Genomic DNA, 16,239 nt, shown 5'->3' on the forward strand with positions numbered 1-16,239 from the left:
GATCGGCATCAAGCCATAGACAAGAAGAAGGAATATGACATTTAGTGTTGTCATGTACATATCCGATGTAGAGAATAGACAATTAAAGTTTATTTTTAACAATTTTGTATGGGGAATCAGTAACCGCTGTACCGATTTAGTTAAAATTTGGTATGTAGGTATTTTTTTATGGGGAATGATATAGAATAGTTTTGAACCCCAAAATCACCCTGTAAGGGTGAAAAGGGAGTTGAAGTTTATAAGGGGAATCAGTAAAAAGCAGATTGTATAAAAGATGCCCCCAGATACGAAATTTCAGGATTTTTAATAGTAAATTACCCCCAACGCTTTAAATTAGGGGATGGAAGATTGTCATAAGCAACTTGCAAAGAGAAGTGAAATCCCACCAAAAACATTTAATATAAAATGTTGCCAAGACGAAACCATAAGGCTCGCACTGTCCAAAAGTCTTTTGTAGAGCCAACATTCTAACCAAAGAGTAAAGTCTAACAACGCTTGATAAAAAGCGCTACCGCCATCGTGTGAATAAATACACATGTTTCCATTTGTGTCATTCAAACGTTTAGGTTTTTAACGCGCGTTGTAACAGCGCTCGTGCGTATGAGGCCTTTATAACTTGGTCTCCTTGTATAGCTCCCTCCACACTCGTGCGCGAATCGCGGCGCGAAGCCGCGTACTCTGGGGCGTTTATGAAAGCTCCTTGGTATCTTGGTATGTTTTTTTTAAATCCAACTGCCAGGATTATAAAAGTGTCTTATTCATTGTCCATCATTATCAGCACTCCAGCTGGTCGGACGGTTTAGGCTTTCCATAGACAATTGACCAACAATCGATTATGTTATATTGTATCGATAGTTATCGATACGATAGCAGTGAGTATTCTTACATTATGCTAAACGAGAACAGACTTATTACAGGGTACCAACATCATCGAACAAATTTTACTATTCTGTGATTGGTTGTTTTTAGCAATATGTATAATGTTGGCAACATTTTGGTATCAAAGTAAACGTACTAAACGTTCGATTGTGTGCGTGAGTAGCTGTCGACGAACTAAATTGATGTTTGTTTTGTCAAAAAATTTATACTAATTTATAAATTCAACGGACCTCAAACCATGTGACAAGTGACAAATAAAAATGATAAATAAACAGTTCAATAGTTTAAATTAAATACAAATCTACATCACGTTTTGAATAAGTTTTGGTGGTAAAATGAAGTGTATTGTTGGGAGTCTCGGTGGATGTCACACGCGATCTCACTTTGAGGAGGTCTCAGGAATTGAGTAAATTTTCGAGGAGGAATCGTTACATGTACGCAGCGGGAATGACAATAATGGCAGTTTCTGTTGGCGAAATTTGCGAGAACACCAAGCTGGCTCGGGAGATGGCCCTCACGGGTAATTACGAGTCAGCGCTGGTGTACTACGAAGGGACAGTTCAGATGATACATAGACTGCTGGTGACCATCGCAGACCCCACACGCAAATCCAAGTGGCAGTTGGTGAGTTTGAGCTTCGTTCTACATTTAAATTATCTTTTTTCGACGTAGCCGTTTGTGGTATGGTATTGTGGTTTGCCTTGAAGTAGGTGACATTACCTTATAAGATAAGTAGTGCTAATTAAAGTCGAGGAAGACGGAAGGCCGACAAGTGGTTTGTTTGTGTGGTCATTTTTATGGCAGCCAAGCATAACAGGTGCCAAGCTCAGGATCCTTATTGGGGTGCATTTAGTAATCATAACAGGTGGCCATGCATGATTTAGTACGTTTTATGTAATTCTGTGCCATATGAATAAATGGTATTTCATTTGAGTGCTAAATCAGAGATTTTTAAAGTATTATTACAATTTAGTAATTAATTGTTAATATAATGGTTAAAAATGTGAGTACAGTAAACATACAGAAAAAATAGGAAAGCTTATTATCACCAAAAATTTGGAATACAGGGATGAGTTTGCAATAAGAAACTGACTGTCCTAGGCAGGGCTGGATTTAGAGATCCGGACGCCCCGGGGCAACAAAGGAGTGTAGGCCCCCTGGCCCCAAATTATTTTTCCAAAGTCTATATTGTGGGTGGGGGCCCCTCTTTTGTGGAGGCTTGGGGCAGTAGCCCCGCTTGCCCTCCTCTTAATCCGGCCCTGGTCCTAGGTATATTAGTTTGGGGCTAGGTTGATCTGCCTAATTGTTCTCAGATGTGTAATTGTCCTCAGAATATTTTATACAATTTCCTATAATTGAGTATAAAATTATCTGAGTACTACTTCCTCCCAAGTATTGTATACTTTTGAAATTTAGGAACAACATTAACAGGCTCTAAAACTTTATGTAAATTTATAGATCTGATTTTAATAAAAAAATGCATTTAATTGTTCTCTAGAGATTCTGTCTGAACTAATTACATTTATAGTGAGTCACTAACAAAGTAAACTATTCAATACAAATACCATATGGGGCATTTTCTACGAAATGGACCTTATTGTCGATGGTGCTTATGCCGCACAGCGTCGCGCGGCATTGTAATTATATCAGAGCATTGTTAATAATGGCTTAATTGCCATCGAAAATAAGGTCCCTTTTTATAGAAAATATAAGGATGTTGACTAGAAATTGAACCCTTATACAATTCATAAAACTCAATTATTTCATGTTTTATTTATATCTTTTTTTTAATCTTTTAAAAATGGTGGAGATGTGTCTTGCCCGAGGCAATGCAGCCAAAGCATGTCTACACAGACTGAGCTGCTTCGCGCGGCAGTTTCCTCATGAGGCGACTTGTTCTGTGTGGACCCGCAGACCAAATTCATATAACAATACTATTATTTAGGTAAAAAAGTAAATCACGCATAATTAGTCACCTATGACTATTACGCATTTATGATGTATGCAATTGAATATTCCTCAAATCCGAACACTGTGTAAATGTCAATAATGCTTATTTATAAACTGTGTATTGTTGCATGTTTGATAAACTTGAAAACATCCTGTGTGTCACTTTTATGCTGAAAGTAATCTGATTACAACACTGTTTGTCTTACCTGAAATAGGTATGGTTTACTCCAGCGGTTCCTAACCTGGAGGTAATTACCGCCGCGGGGGTAAAACTGGCGTTTTACTGGGGTTAAACTGGTATTTTACGGGGTTCAAAATCAAAGATAAAAAAGACCTATCTATAAGAAAGAATATTAATTATTATTTAGGAGGGGTAAAATCGAGTTCCCTAGTTTGTCAAAGGGGTGACAGTATTGAAAAAGTTAGGAACCACTGGTTTACTCTCTAGAAAAGTAAAGAAACATTTCCATCTTCACCACTTAGATGATTGGCAGTAGAGATGCACCGGATATTCTGCACTATCCGGTATCAGGCCGTTATTTTAATATCCGGATGGATACTGGATAATGACCTACTATCCGGCCGGATACCGGATAGTAACTTTGCTTGATTTGGGAGTAAACAAATTGGATTTAAGAAACGGTCACGGTCATAATCAATTTAAACTTTTCACTCACTTGCACGCGCACTCTTGTCGAACCTAGAAATGAGTCCGCGTGAATATTCACTACAAAACAGGTCAAAACCTGCACAATGCGCACCTGAAAAACCGAAATGTAGGTATAATTACGGCAGCCGAATAGTCGGCTGCCGGATACCGAATATTCGGCCGATAGACTTGCTAGATTGCCCATTGCCCTGAAACTTTGTACTTACAATAGGATAAGGTATATCTAGGTCTGTAATTAGTTTGTGTAGCTTCAGATACCATTGTAGTAAAAAAAATATGTGACGTTTTCAACCAAAAGGTACCACATTGTCGGTTGTCGATGAGGTTGATTTAAAATTGAAGCTATATGGAAATAGCACCTTATTGACAACCGACAATAAGTACCCTTTTTATTGAGAATGACACATATGACAGCGAATTTAAGTAAGTTTTTCATACAAAACTTGTTTTTGCTCTATTTCGTTTGTCTTATATACTCCGTTTGTAAGGGAAGGTGAAATTCGGCCGAGCTTGCCGGGGACTCTTAATAGTAATCAAAATTCTCAAATTTGTCTTCCTAGCATTCTCAGAAATCGGAAGTATTTATAAACAACATTGCTGTAATGCTCATGATAAACAATTAAATACCTTTTTTTTCTGTTACATTGCATTGTGCATTGTAGGATTGAATAATATCAATTGAATTGCTTTTGTCTTGTTTCCATGCTATTGAGCTCTCTTGGTAACCGTCTAATAATCCATAATTGACTAACACATGGCAATCTTTAGATGGAGAATATTATTAGTAGATGGTTGTCAGGTGACAACCAAAAGTCACTAAGTAAAAAAATATAAATTTAATGGTTACTTAACGCCTTTAGGCCCAGAACTCTAATTGTGGTATTTTCTATAAAAAGGGACCTTATTGTCGATGGCACTCACGCCATTATTAACGATGCTCTGATATAATTACAATGCCGCGTGACGCTGTGCGGCGTAAGCGCCATCGACAATAATGTCCCTTTTTATAGAAAATGCCCCAATTTTTCTAAATGGTGTATTGTTTATAGGGTTCCGTACCCAAAGGGTAAAAACGAGACCCTATTACTAAGACTCCTTCGTCTGTCACCAGGCTGTATCTCACTCGCTGGGCGAGTCCGACTGGGACAAGTGCGAGTCGAACTCGCCCAGCGAGAGTTCCGTACTTTTTAGTATTTGTTGTTATAGCGGCAACAGAACATCATCTGTGAAAGTTTCAACTGTCTAGCTATCACGATTCATGAGATACAGCCTGGTGACAAACAGACAGACGGACAGAGGCGTCTTACTAATAGGGTCCTGTTTTTACCCTTTGGGTACGGAACCCTAAAAAGCAGCAATTTAAAGCTCAATATTATTTAAGACAGTTGAAACTTAATATTTAGCAATGGAAGTAATGAGTGGCAGTTGCCTGAGGTCAATGCTACTACTGAATCACTCATCTTTGTCTGCCCACACATGACATTCTCGTTACGTGGTGACATTGACTACAAATACGACCATGTTTTATTGCAAGATTGATTTAAAATCTTTTGGTTAAGACACTGATTTAAACTTTCGCGATTTTTACTCAGTATTATTCACAACGACGGGACTTAATCGCGTAAAATAAGTTATTTACCTCCGACGTTTCGAGGACGGCGTTGTCCCCGTGGTCTCGGAGAAGGCTGGCTAAAGTTGACACAACATCTAGGCGCGCGAGTTGACGCTAATTACGTCTGCGTAGAATGATGATTTCCGTGACGAAAACTATCATATGTCCTTCTACGGGACTCAAACTTATATCCAGTGTTGGCCGAAACGTTAATGCAATTTACCATTACCCAGTAAAAATTGAACCGTAAATTGTAACCGTCCGTTACGGCTTACGGTTCAACTTGTACTGGTTAATGGTTAATTGCAATTAACATTCGGCCAACACTGCTTATATCCACACCTATTTTCATCTACATTGGTTCAGTTTAAGGGATGTGGGTAACTTACTCCCACAGCCAAAACGGATCTAATAACGCCTTACACTTTAAAATCTGTCAATCCATTTGGGCTTTGGGTCAAGAAAATGGACATACTATGATACTGTACTCTCAAAAAATCTTATCTTCACCAATCGGGTAAAAAAGACATTTTTATTAAATAATGGTGAAACTGGAAATCTATAAGTAACTCTAATCTGGCTCCATTCTTTCACTTTAATGAGTCACAGCTTGAGACTAGCGGATCAAGATTGTATGACTAAGATTTCAATGCACAAAGATGAGGTATGTGAACCTTAGTGCAATTTACTCAATACCTACTTAAACACTCTCTTTACAGCTCATAGTTTATTTATACTCGACATTATTCGAATAAAGTGGTGCATTAAAGTGGAAAGAGGTGGGAAAATCATACAAGAAGTCTTACTACTTAAGTAGTACTTAGTAAGTAGGTGTAGGCATGTGCTTAACTATATTATTTTAAGGCTTAAGACACCATGATTTATGCGAAGGTGTTAAAAAAATACCACATGGTCGGTTATCCATAATAAGGGCGATTTCTTTTTCATGCTTTTTGCACCTTATGCCCACACAAATCGATCGATATTTGATCGATGGTAGAATGAACAGTCGACGTCGTCGATCGATCGATTGGTCTAGTAGAAAACTATCGATCTACTTCGACTGTTCCATGTGTGGTAAGTTGGTAACACCCTAACACAGATGTCACAGGTCACAGGGCCTACCGCCGACATCCACCAGTCACCACCAAATCGATTATGATTATCGTTATCTGCCTCTTTATCGCTCTTGCATATTCGAACGACAGAGAGACAGAATGTTTTTCCATTATTTGATGTTGGCGGCCCTCGGGGCTCGGAGATTTTCCTAACTACGGCTAGCGTGCCGGATTCGGCACATGCGATCGCAAACACGGCTCGCAAAAATAGCCAAATTCCAAAATCCGTTCCGCGCAAACTAAATGCAGGCCAGCGGTGGCAGCATGGTTCCATTTATTCTATTTATTCAGGTAAATACACAAAATATACAACTTAATTACAAAAGTACCGTTAAACCAGTAAGGTTTGTCTCTTTCTCTGGTTGTCATTTTTATCGCCTGTCACTATGCATGTCACTTTCGCACTTACATACTTGTTAGAACGTGTACTGGACGTGGAGGATAGAAACATGTAAAATTTATTTTGCTCTTTTTTGGCCGAGGCAAGATTTTATTAATGTGTGTATATTTGGGCAATTCATCGATGGTTCGGATAGCTAATTAGTCAGAGCCACTCAGCCCTTGACTCACAGGCACGTTTCCCTAGTAGATAACCATAGACAGACCATACCACCACCATACCATACCACCACCATAGATAGACTGATAAGCATAGGTAGGTACGTGTGCTATCTCGGGGCACGATCACTAAAGTGGTGTTTATTATTAAAGTTAGAAGAATAGAGGATTTCCATTGAGCAAATGCATAAATAATAAATTACATTATTGTCAGCATATTTTTTATCTCATGGACGATGTACCTACTTTTTCATTTTTGTGAATAATTGTAAAGCTGTCTTTAGGCTGCTTTTCCACTGAGGAGGAGATGAGAGGAGACGCGCGGGAATCAACCAATAGCATTGGTTTTAATCCAGCAGAGCGGAGATGTGGATTACAATCAATACTTACTACTCGATCGACGAATTCATGCTGTCTATGCGAAATGATCATTGATTCCATATCGTAACTTCCTCTAAACATTTATATCAACTTATTATTGTGAATAATAATTTTATTTTTATTTTATTCTTAAGAATTTGAGTGACTTGTAAAATGTATTTTATTTTACCAATAAATATCTGTATCTGTACTATATGGTTGATTCGGATCCGGTCACATACGTCCACTTCCCCGAGGGGCCACTGTCCAAATTCCTAGTTTGCCCACATCCTTTTTCGTACATTTCCTTGTTATTTCACTTATTTTTTGCAACTTAACTAGACCGCGGGGCTCCTATTTCTAGGCGATTTAGGCATCTGAAGCTACCTAACCTACCTATCACCTACCTACGCTTTTTTCCCCAGCCCCAAAGTGATGTGTTCACGGATATCACACGAAATATCAGAAATTCAGTTATTCAATCATTAATAAGGTGGGTAGAGAATCGAAGTTTCCACAGTTCAGTCAAGGTTAATCATACGATACAGCCGTACCTAAAAATGTGTTCCGTAATCTGATTCCAATGTCAGATATTAATATACAAAATGTAACATACAACATACCTTCTTTATCTCATCAAGTTATAACCTAGCTGTAGGGTAGGCGTCAATAGGTATACATGTACTACACTACCGCTCATAACTATTTAGGCACTCGTAATTTTTTCCATACAATTGTATACAAAATCGACATTCAGAATTATACCGCTAAGTCGCAGTCGGGTAACAGTTTTTTATGCGTACTTTTTTAATTTAACAGACATATCGAGCTTCAAAATGATGTGCAGAATATTCGTGTACATTGCCTATTTCCCAAATGGCAAGCGTAAAAAAAACCATAAATCGATTTCCAGTACAAAATCGTTTTATTTTGTATGAACTAGTACATGTACATAAGGGTTTTTTAAATCGTTTTGCCTGCGATCGAACAGTATGATTTTGAAAATAATTTTTGTATACAATACAACTGTATGGTGAAAATTGCGGATGCCTAAATACTTTTGAGCGGTAGTGTATGTGGTACAGATGTAGTGCATAATTGTTTTCCATCGTATTTTTTCGGAAACGTTCGTATTTGTCATGCTACTTCAGTCAACCTCAGTACTTCTTGTATCGAGATTGACTGAAGCAGCAAGACACGTCCGTACGTTTCCGTGAAAAAACGATGGAAAATAGTTATGCGCTTCATCTGTATTGGTAATTAAACTTTAGCTATTTCAGGGATTGCTAGATCGTAAAACCCATATTAACCAAGCGTTGGTCAGCGTACAATGACCGGTTGCGGCACCAATTCTTATAAACACTCGCGTCCTTGCGATTGGCTCGCTAAAGTATTTAATAAAGCCGTTTTCATTAACGTGAAACCCGACAAGTTTCACACTCGATCGGGTGTAACGTCTAATCTACGGAGTTGTGAAACCTTTCCGGGATTCTCGCGATTTTATGAAGGTTTCCTATTAAGGGATTACAATAGGATTACAGCTAGCTGGCGTAAGATTCCTTAGTTAGACTTTTGTTTCTGTCTGTATGTTGCCGACAGTAATATAGAATAGAGTCGCTCATAAAACAAATTCTACAGAAAATATGAGGATTTAAAGCGATCCCCATGGGGATCGCTTACCTAATAAAGTTGCAACAGAACAGAAAAGAAGTCAACAAGTCCGAGAAGTTGATGTGAAGAAAGCAAACTTGATGATTGTTGTGCTCAGAATTCTGAGGAATAATGATTTTAAAGATGTTGCTCCTGAAGGTTGGAATGGATTAGGATATAGATAGTGATTCTATCGGGTGCTTTACTCAACACCTAGTACCTATTCAAATATGTTGTACTTTAGCTACTCAAATGCCGACGACATTTTTTAAAATTTTAATTGTCCACATGGAGAAATCTCGAAAACTTCGCACAGTTACCCAACGGAATGTCCTCCGTCCCACATGAACGACAATTTCAAGAATTTTTCAAACTTTTTATAAACTTACCTCGATTTGGGAAACTCTAGTTTTAGCTATTGGGTATTACGATTGTGTTAGATCAGTTATTCAGCGCCAAGTTACCATTTTGTTTTTCAAGCGTTACTATCATATTTTCCTAATCACCAAATTCCTAGCTAATCCATACGGATTAACTAGTGTCTAGGAACGCAAATAGCAGAATTATCTACGTTTCATTACAGATATAGGTAGTATTACCTCTAGTCATTATAGCTGGCTAGCGGATTTACGAGAAACTTTTTCTGGGAAGGTAACGGGATTTAAGTAGCAGTCTGGTCAGTTCTTATAACTGGATGACATTTGTACTTGACAGACGAAGGGAGTAAGTGTAGACCTTTTTCTACCTATAACGGACCTTGTACAAAAACAATCGCAACATATAAGAACTACTTATCTACCAGAAATATGAGATGTAGGTAACTACTTGACTGTAATTGATATGTGTCTGTTTCCCCTAACGCTTTAATTTGAAGAATCCTTCCAATAAAACCAGGTTTCTTTAAAATCGTTACCATTTTAATGCTTGGATAAGCTATGAAAATAGTAATTCAAATTTCAGTCCCTACCATGTAACTCATACGGTTGGTGAGGTTATTGCGTGGTGGTTTCGTACTAAATGGTAACTCTTTTGAATGTTAAAGTTGTTTTTTCTGCACGACATCCAACAATTATAACTTTTTACCAAACGTCTGTTGAGCAGTCTCACATATAATGGACACCTTACTCTGCGTACATAACTGACTGTAAAGCCTAACCGCTTTACAATAACCACAATGTATTTGATTAAGTGCTCCACTTGTTTACTCGTCTTGCGAATGTAGCAGCTGTGATATTAAAGCCTTCGCGAAAGCAGACCGTAACAGTGACATAATTTAATGAGTGGGAGGTCACCGGTTTGTGCCGCAATCTCATTGAGGTGAGGACTCGTAAAACGTAAGGTTACGGACTTCCGAAAGAGGAAACCGAAGACAAAAGAGGACCCTATTAAATCATGCTTGTCAGATATTTTTGTAACGCGTTCTCTCAGCAGTCTCAGCTCATTTTTAGTCCAATACTTATTATACTTAGAGGTAACTTATTGGAATCTTGGAAATCGATAGGTATTGAATAGAGCATTTGGGTAATAAGCGAATGACCTATCATCGTTACTCACTATCAGATGGGCAACATGAGTGCAATTGTGGTCTATATCTCATTCAAATGGTTCTAAGGTTCTAAGCGGCGCAGACGCCCAATGTCCACGTGGGACGACTCCCCAAACAATGGAACACATGCTATCTTGCCCGGCGTGCCCGCACTACTGCTCTGAGCAGGATCTCCGTGATGCGACGGACAGGGCGATAAATGTAGCTGCCTTTTGGTCCCGCACAGTCTGAAAGTCTGAAACCATCGACACGAGAAGAAGAAGATTCAAATGGTTGCCTATAATGTCTATTATCCTAAAGTAAAAAGTATACAAAGATCTACGTCAACAGATAAACGAATTACCCAATTACATTTTCCACCTAAGTGTAAGGCCTGAGTGGACGCTCGAGTTGGGCGTGCAGCGGGGCGGGGCGTGCGGCGTCCATGTTAAACAAATGCGAACGTATAGGAGCGGCCTTAGTGCGCGCTGCTCAAATCACTTGTGAGCCCGACGCCACGCTGCACGCCCCGCCGAACGCTCCGCTTCGAGCGTCCACTCAGGCCTTACACTTATCTCCTCAACTAGATTTAATAAACGAGATAGGCGTACGTTATGACGTTATGAAAAAGATAATTTATCTCTTTCGTCATACGTCATCATCGGCATAAAGTCTAGATTGTATTGGCGGTTGATCTCTTACTACTAATGACTTCCATAAACCGTCTTGTAAACTTGCTATTTCTATGGTGATGTCTAACGATGGCTATTATAATAACCTGCTGCATACAAGAAAGCTTAGAAGACTTTCACATGACTAATCTGGAAAAGTAAGATAAAGCAAGAATTTTCTTGTGCTTTAAAAATAAAAAATTGTATTGAACTTTAACAACATTTTGGTGGTACCACCAAAATGTCGTTAAAGTTAAATAAGTACTAATTTTAATTTTTCCCAGTAGTTACCAGTGGTAAAAGGTGGGAAAAAATTCCCAGTAGTTACCACTGGTAACAACTTGGTGGTAACTAGTGGGAATAACCCATCACGGCATATTTTAGTTTTTCAACAACCCCACGTAATTAGTTTACGCCAAAAATATGAATTATTTTTTTTTAAAATGAAAATGCTTTGTGGAATATTATTCCTATTAAAGTATTATTAACTGTAACATGTGTCATATTACTCATATTGTTTAAGAAAGAAAAAGTGATCAAGACTTCCAATGTCCAGAGAACTTTAAAAGTATAACTTTGACCGCAGATAAATTACAGGGCTGCTCTTAAAACACCGGTTACTTTTCCGTTTCCGCTAAACCTTCGCCTTGATATTTACTGGAGTATAATTTTGTTTGCTTGTATTAAGGTACTGAACTTTTAATGCCGCGTCATTATTCATATCTCAGTTACATAACAGGCCAGCGTAGTATTATTCGATAAGGTTTTCAGTTGAATTTTGTGCCTATATAGGGCGACTGCTATAGTTGATGCTCTCCCGACCGATTTCGGCCACAGCGACTGTGTGCTCTGGAGTAGGCAATTTTTAGGGTTCCGTACCCAAAGGGTAAAAACGGGACCCTATTACTAAGACTCCGCTGTCCGTCTGTCTGTCTGTCACCAGGCTGTATCTCATGAACCGTGATAGCTAGAGAGTTGAAATTTTCACAGATGATGTATTTCTGTTGCCGCTATAACAACAAATACTAAAAAGTACGGACCCCTCGGTGCGCGAGTCCGACTCGCACTTGGCCGGTTTTTAATTCGCGTTATCAGAGTGTAGCTGATCCACTCTCTAGTGCGCCCATAGGTGGCTCACGTACCCTATTGTCTTGCTAAATACTCGAGCGCATTTTAGGCATATTAGCCCCTCTATAGTAATTGGCCACTCCATAGTAAGGCAGAAAGAAACAAGGCAATTGAAGTCGTATTGTTACGAGTGGCCAATTACTATGGAGGGACCAATAACTACAGCAGTCACCATAGTGAAGACTGAATACCACATCTCCACTCGGCTACTTGCAAATAATATCTTATTGTTTTCGTTGGCCCTTGATGCGGATACACTTCGACCCATAGGGATCACTTAACCTCTTTATTACCTCTTGCCTTGGCAATTCTGCGAAATTAAACATTACGTATGTATTTAAGACACTTCTAACAAAATAGAAGAACACAGAACACCTGAATGTCCAGCAAGACTACCAATATTTCTTAAATACCATTTTAATAATGATGGTGGTTAAATGAAATTTCAAGCAAGTTAAGCAGGCTCTCGATTAACTCCTTCACATCTCCAGGAACAGAAACTAAACTGTACAGTTTACACGAGCCGCTATCAAGCCATCGTGAAATCTCCATCATCCACGCCCGCCATAATGAAGCGGTCCGCGACTAAACCCCAGAAACGTGTAATTAGATCGTTACACTTTTACTTGCCGGCGTTTTTAAACGTTGCACGAGTTCTTCGCCATTTGCATATTATCATAATCATGATCACGCGCAGCCATTTTAATCATCCAGTTTCATCACTGGCTGATCATGTGGAACACGAAACAATTAGATGGATGTAAAAGGAATGTCTGTAAAAACGCGGCCAATTACCCGGGTCCGGCATGGGTGTTCCATTTAATGTGATTCCATTTGAAGATAGGATGGGAGTGGAGTGGTGATCTATGATTTAACTGACTTCCGAAGATTTGGGTCATGGGTTGTTGGTTAAGCAGACTGAATTGTAAGATTTGTAAGTCAATTTGTAATGTCGTTGATTCTTTTTAACGCGAAAGGAGGCAACAGGCATGCCTTCTGATAGATTAAGCAAAATAAAACGTAAGTTAAGCAAAATATAGGCAGACAAATTTAAGTGTTCCATTTAATGTGATTCCATTTGAAGATAGAATGGGGAGTGGAGTGGTGATCTATGATTTAACTTACATCCGAAGATTTGGGTCATGGGTTGTTGGTTAAGCAGACTGAATTGTAAGATTTGTAAGTCAATTTGTAATGTCGTTGATTCTTTTTAACGCGAAAGGAGGCAACAGGCATGCCTTCTCATGGATTAAGCAAAATAAAACTTAAGTTAAGGTCGTTCCCTGAGCCAGAAGGCGCAAAATCTCCTTATATGATTATATTTTTCTAAGAGACGTTGATATTCGTAGACGTGGAAAAAATATATGTAGTTCTTGATTATAACACAGCTTCCAATACACGAATTATGATACTTCGCTCAATACAATTAATTCCCAAAGTAACCTCTAACTCGGACTTTTAATCAAACTTTACTCGGTTATTTATTATATGACGCTGTAAACAAAAAAAAGAAGAAATAACAATTTTAACTTAAATAGTAATTTGACAGCTTTCGAATTTCGATATTGTAAGGCAACGTTTTTAAAATAAATAAAAATCGACAAAATTCGATCGAAATTGACACTTGGCGTGCATGGTCTTTCCCGTTCTTTCTTGCGAAATGTGACAGTGATATAGCGGCGAACCAATGGAACGGCCTTAAGAAACTTGTGTGACTTTTTTATTTGTCTCCACATGCTTCTCACCGTGTACTATCCGGTAATCAACATTTAAGTTCATTCAACATAGCGATAAATGTAAAACATGCAGTAAATAACGATTTCAAGCGGACCGGATGGAATTTGATTGCAATGGGCATCGGAAATTGTATAAATTCTCTTGCGAGTTCTCGTTCTTGGCAAGCGTCTTTGTATCACTCGAGACGTGATGGAACAATTTGTCATATAAGTCACTAGTTTGGCAAAGGGAGTGACATTGACTTTAACAAACAATTTTTAAGGCTTTGCAGATTATAAAGACAGGGTTTCCTAAACTTGGCGAGCAATATTGTTATTACCTTTTCCAAAACATAACCTGAAACATATATAAAATGTACCTTCATAGTTAAAGTATCGTACCTATATGTCACATATAAATTTCAGCTAACTGGCCCTTAGAATTTACCACAAAAGCTGCTTTAGACGTAATTTTAATCGTGACATGATAATTAATTTGTTACTACAAGTATTAATACCTATTGTTTAATATTAGTTTGCACGATGACACCAGCATGCAATTTCGCAGCAATTTTCAGAATTCCAATGCGGTGGCTATAGACTGTAACAACGCGATAACTCAATATTAGCGCAAAATAGTACCTATGGGAATGGGATTTTAGAAAATTATCCGGCATTCGCTTGTATAGTATTATGGAGATTCGCAATAATGCAAACAGACTTAAAAATGTTAAAACGACCATGGATAAAAGTATCCGTAGGTAATGTAAATATGTCGTTTAGGTATCTCATGCATACAAATATATGTATGATCCAAAATCATATCCGTTCATCACTTAACAAGCTCAGGGGATTGCTCATTAGTCAGCTTATTAGCATTTAGCCGGCGAGTCGGCGAGACACGTCCCGCTCGCGGCTCGTCCTCATCCGTGCGATATTACTAAATTACACACATTTATATGACACGCACCATAAAATCCTTTACTTATGCTGCTAAATTGGCCTCACTTCAGCCTTAATTCGCACGTCGCAGTTGATTATGCGGCGGTAGGCTTTGAGTCGGTTTAGGTCACCTAGTCTAATTCAGTGGCTGGATGGTCGCCAAGCATTTGTTCTTTTGTCGTGCGTCCGTCACAGTCGTTTTGTATTGTCATGCGTGTTACCGTTCGGTTCTCAAGTGTTGATGTCGCGGTCGTTGAACTGTCGATAAATTTTATCGTTACACTGACGCATTCGGGGTGCTTCGGTGGTGAACTCACATGTGCAAATTTTTTAAAGTTGGACTCGCTTGGAGAAATCATAGCTCGCTAAGGATTAAGTGAAAAGTTTCAAGTTAGATCGTAGATCCTACTTTGATATTCATATTACACAACGGATGTAAGATTCGTGTGGGAACATTTTTATTGTTCGCCTTCAAGATCATTGTGTGCTAATAGTTGTGGGAGATCGAATTTCACTTTTGTGCGTGCTTGGTGAAGAAAATTGACGAACCTATTCACCGTCTGGTAATCGAAAAGTTTCTTAGCTTTGTGCATTGCTAAATATTAATGACGAGAGACCGTTTCTAAGTTAAATATCGGTATGTTTTATTACCTATTGTACTAACGCTGAATTGTTTCTTGCCTCGCGAGTAAACTAGGTTAGTTATGAATGAAAACGCGGCTGTCGGACGCTTATTAAATTATGTACGCACCGCCGGTGGTCGTAAAATTATTTACAGTTCATTCCGAATTTTGTCACATTGTTGTTAGTAACTGTAGTTTTACTGAACCGGATAATTTTAAGTAATTCCTTTTAACCTTTGCTATCGAGTTTCGAGTAGGTTTCACTTTGAGTTTGCCTAACAAGGACGTTTTATTTATGCGAGCGCGGGGAAACTTTCTCCGAATAGCCTACCACCTGTACCCGTACCACGAGTCACTGACAGTCTCAAAACTGACATATACCTACGCTAACGTCTACGTAATTTACTTTCTATACATCTCGCTCGCACTAATATGCGAGTACAAGCGAGATGCATAGAAAGTAAGTTACGTTCTCGATAGCGTTTATGTCACTGCCAAACTGGTTGTAGCCACACAGGAATGGACACATAGAGACATACAAATTTCAATTAACTATATCAGGTTTAAGGGATAACATAACCTCGAAATGTTTATTACAATCTCGTTTTAGTTTGTAGTACAACATGCACTTTTAACACGGTATAAGTAGGTAACATGTGGTCAGATCACTAATGTATTTGGTAGGTATTGACACTATTGACTGTGGCGTTGTATCCGATACATATTTGATTAGATCAGTGTTAAACAAACAAACGTCTCACCGCGAACTCGTTGTCTATATAGCGTCAAAAGAGACGCAAAAATTATCGGAATTGACTTTTAACAACTCACCGTAGGC

At 38.6% G+C, this 16,239-nt stretch overlaps 1 protein-coding gene across 1 annotated transcript in view; it reads left to right on the top strand.

The window, feature by feature from the left end:
• The first annotated feature begins 1,021 nt into the window (after positions 1–1,021).
• The window catches only part of LOC134754344 (katanin p60 ATPase-containing subunit A-like 1), a 41,925-nt gene continuing 26,707 nt past the window's right edge, over positions 1,022–16,239 (top strand). The window contains exon 1 of the mRNA XM_063690665.1: positions 1,022–1,503. Coding sequence (XP_063546735.1) covers positions 1,312–1,503 — 192 coding nt within the window. The 5' untranslated portion in view covers positions 1,022–1,311. The remainder of the gene's footprint in view (positions 1,504–16,239) is intronic.

Source organism: Cydia strobilella, chromosome 1 (assembly GCF_947568885.1).
Source record: "Cydia strobilella chromosome 1, ilCydStro3.1, whole genome shotgun sequence".
Lineage (NCBI taxonomy): Eukaryota > Metazoa > Arthropoda > Insecta > Lepidoptera > Tortricidae > Cydia > Cydia strobilella.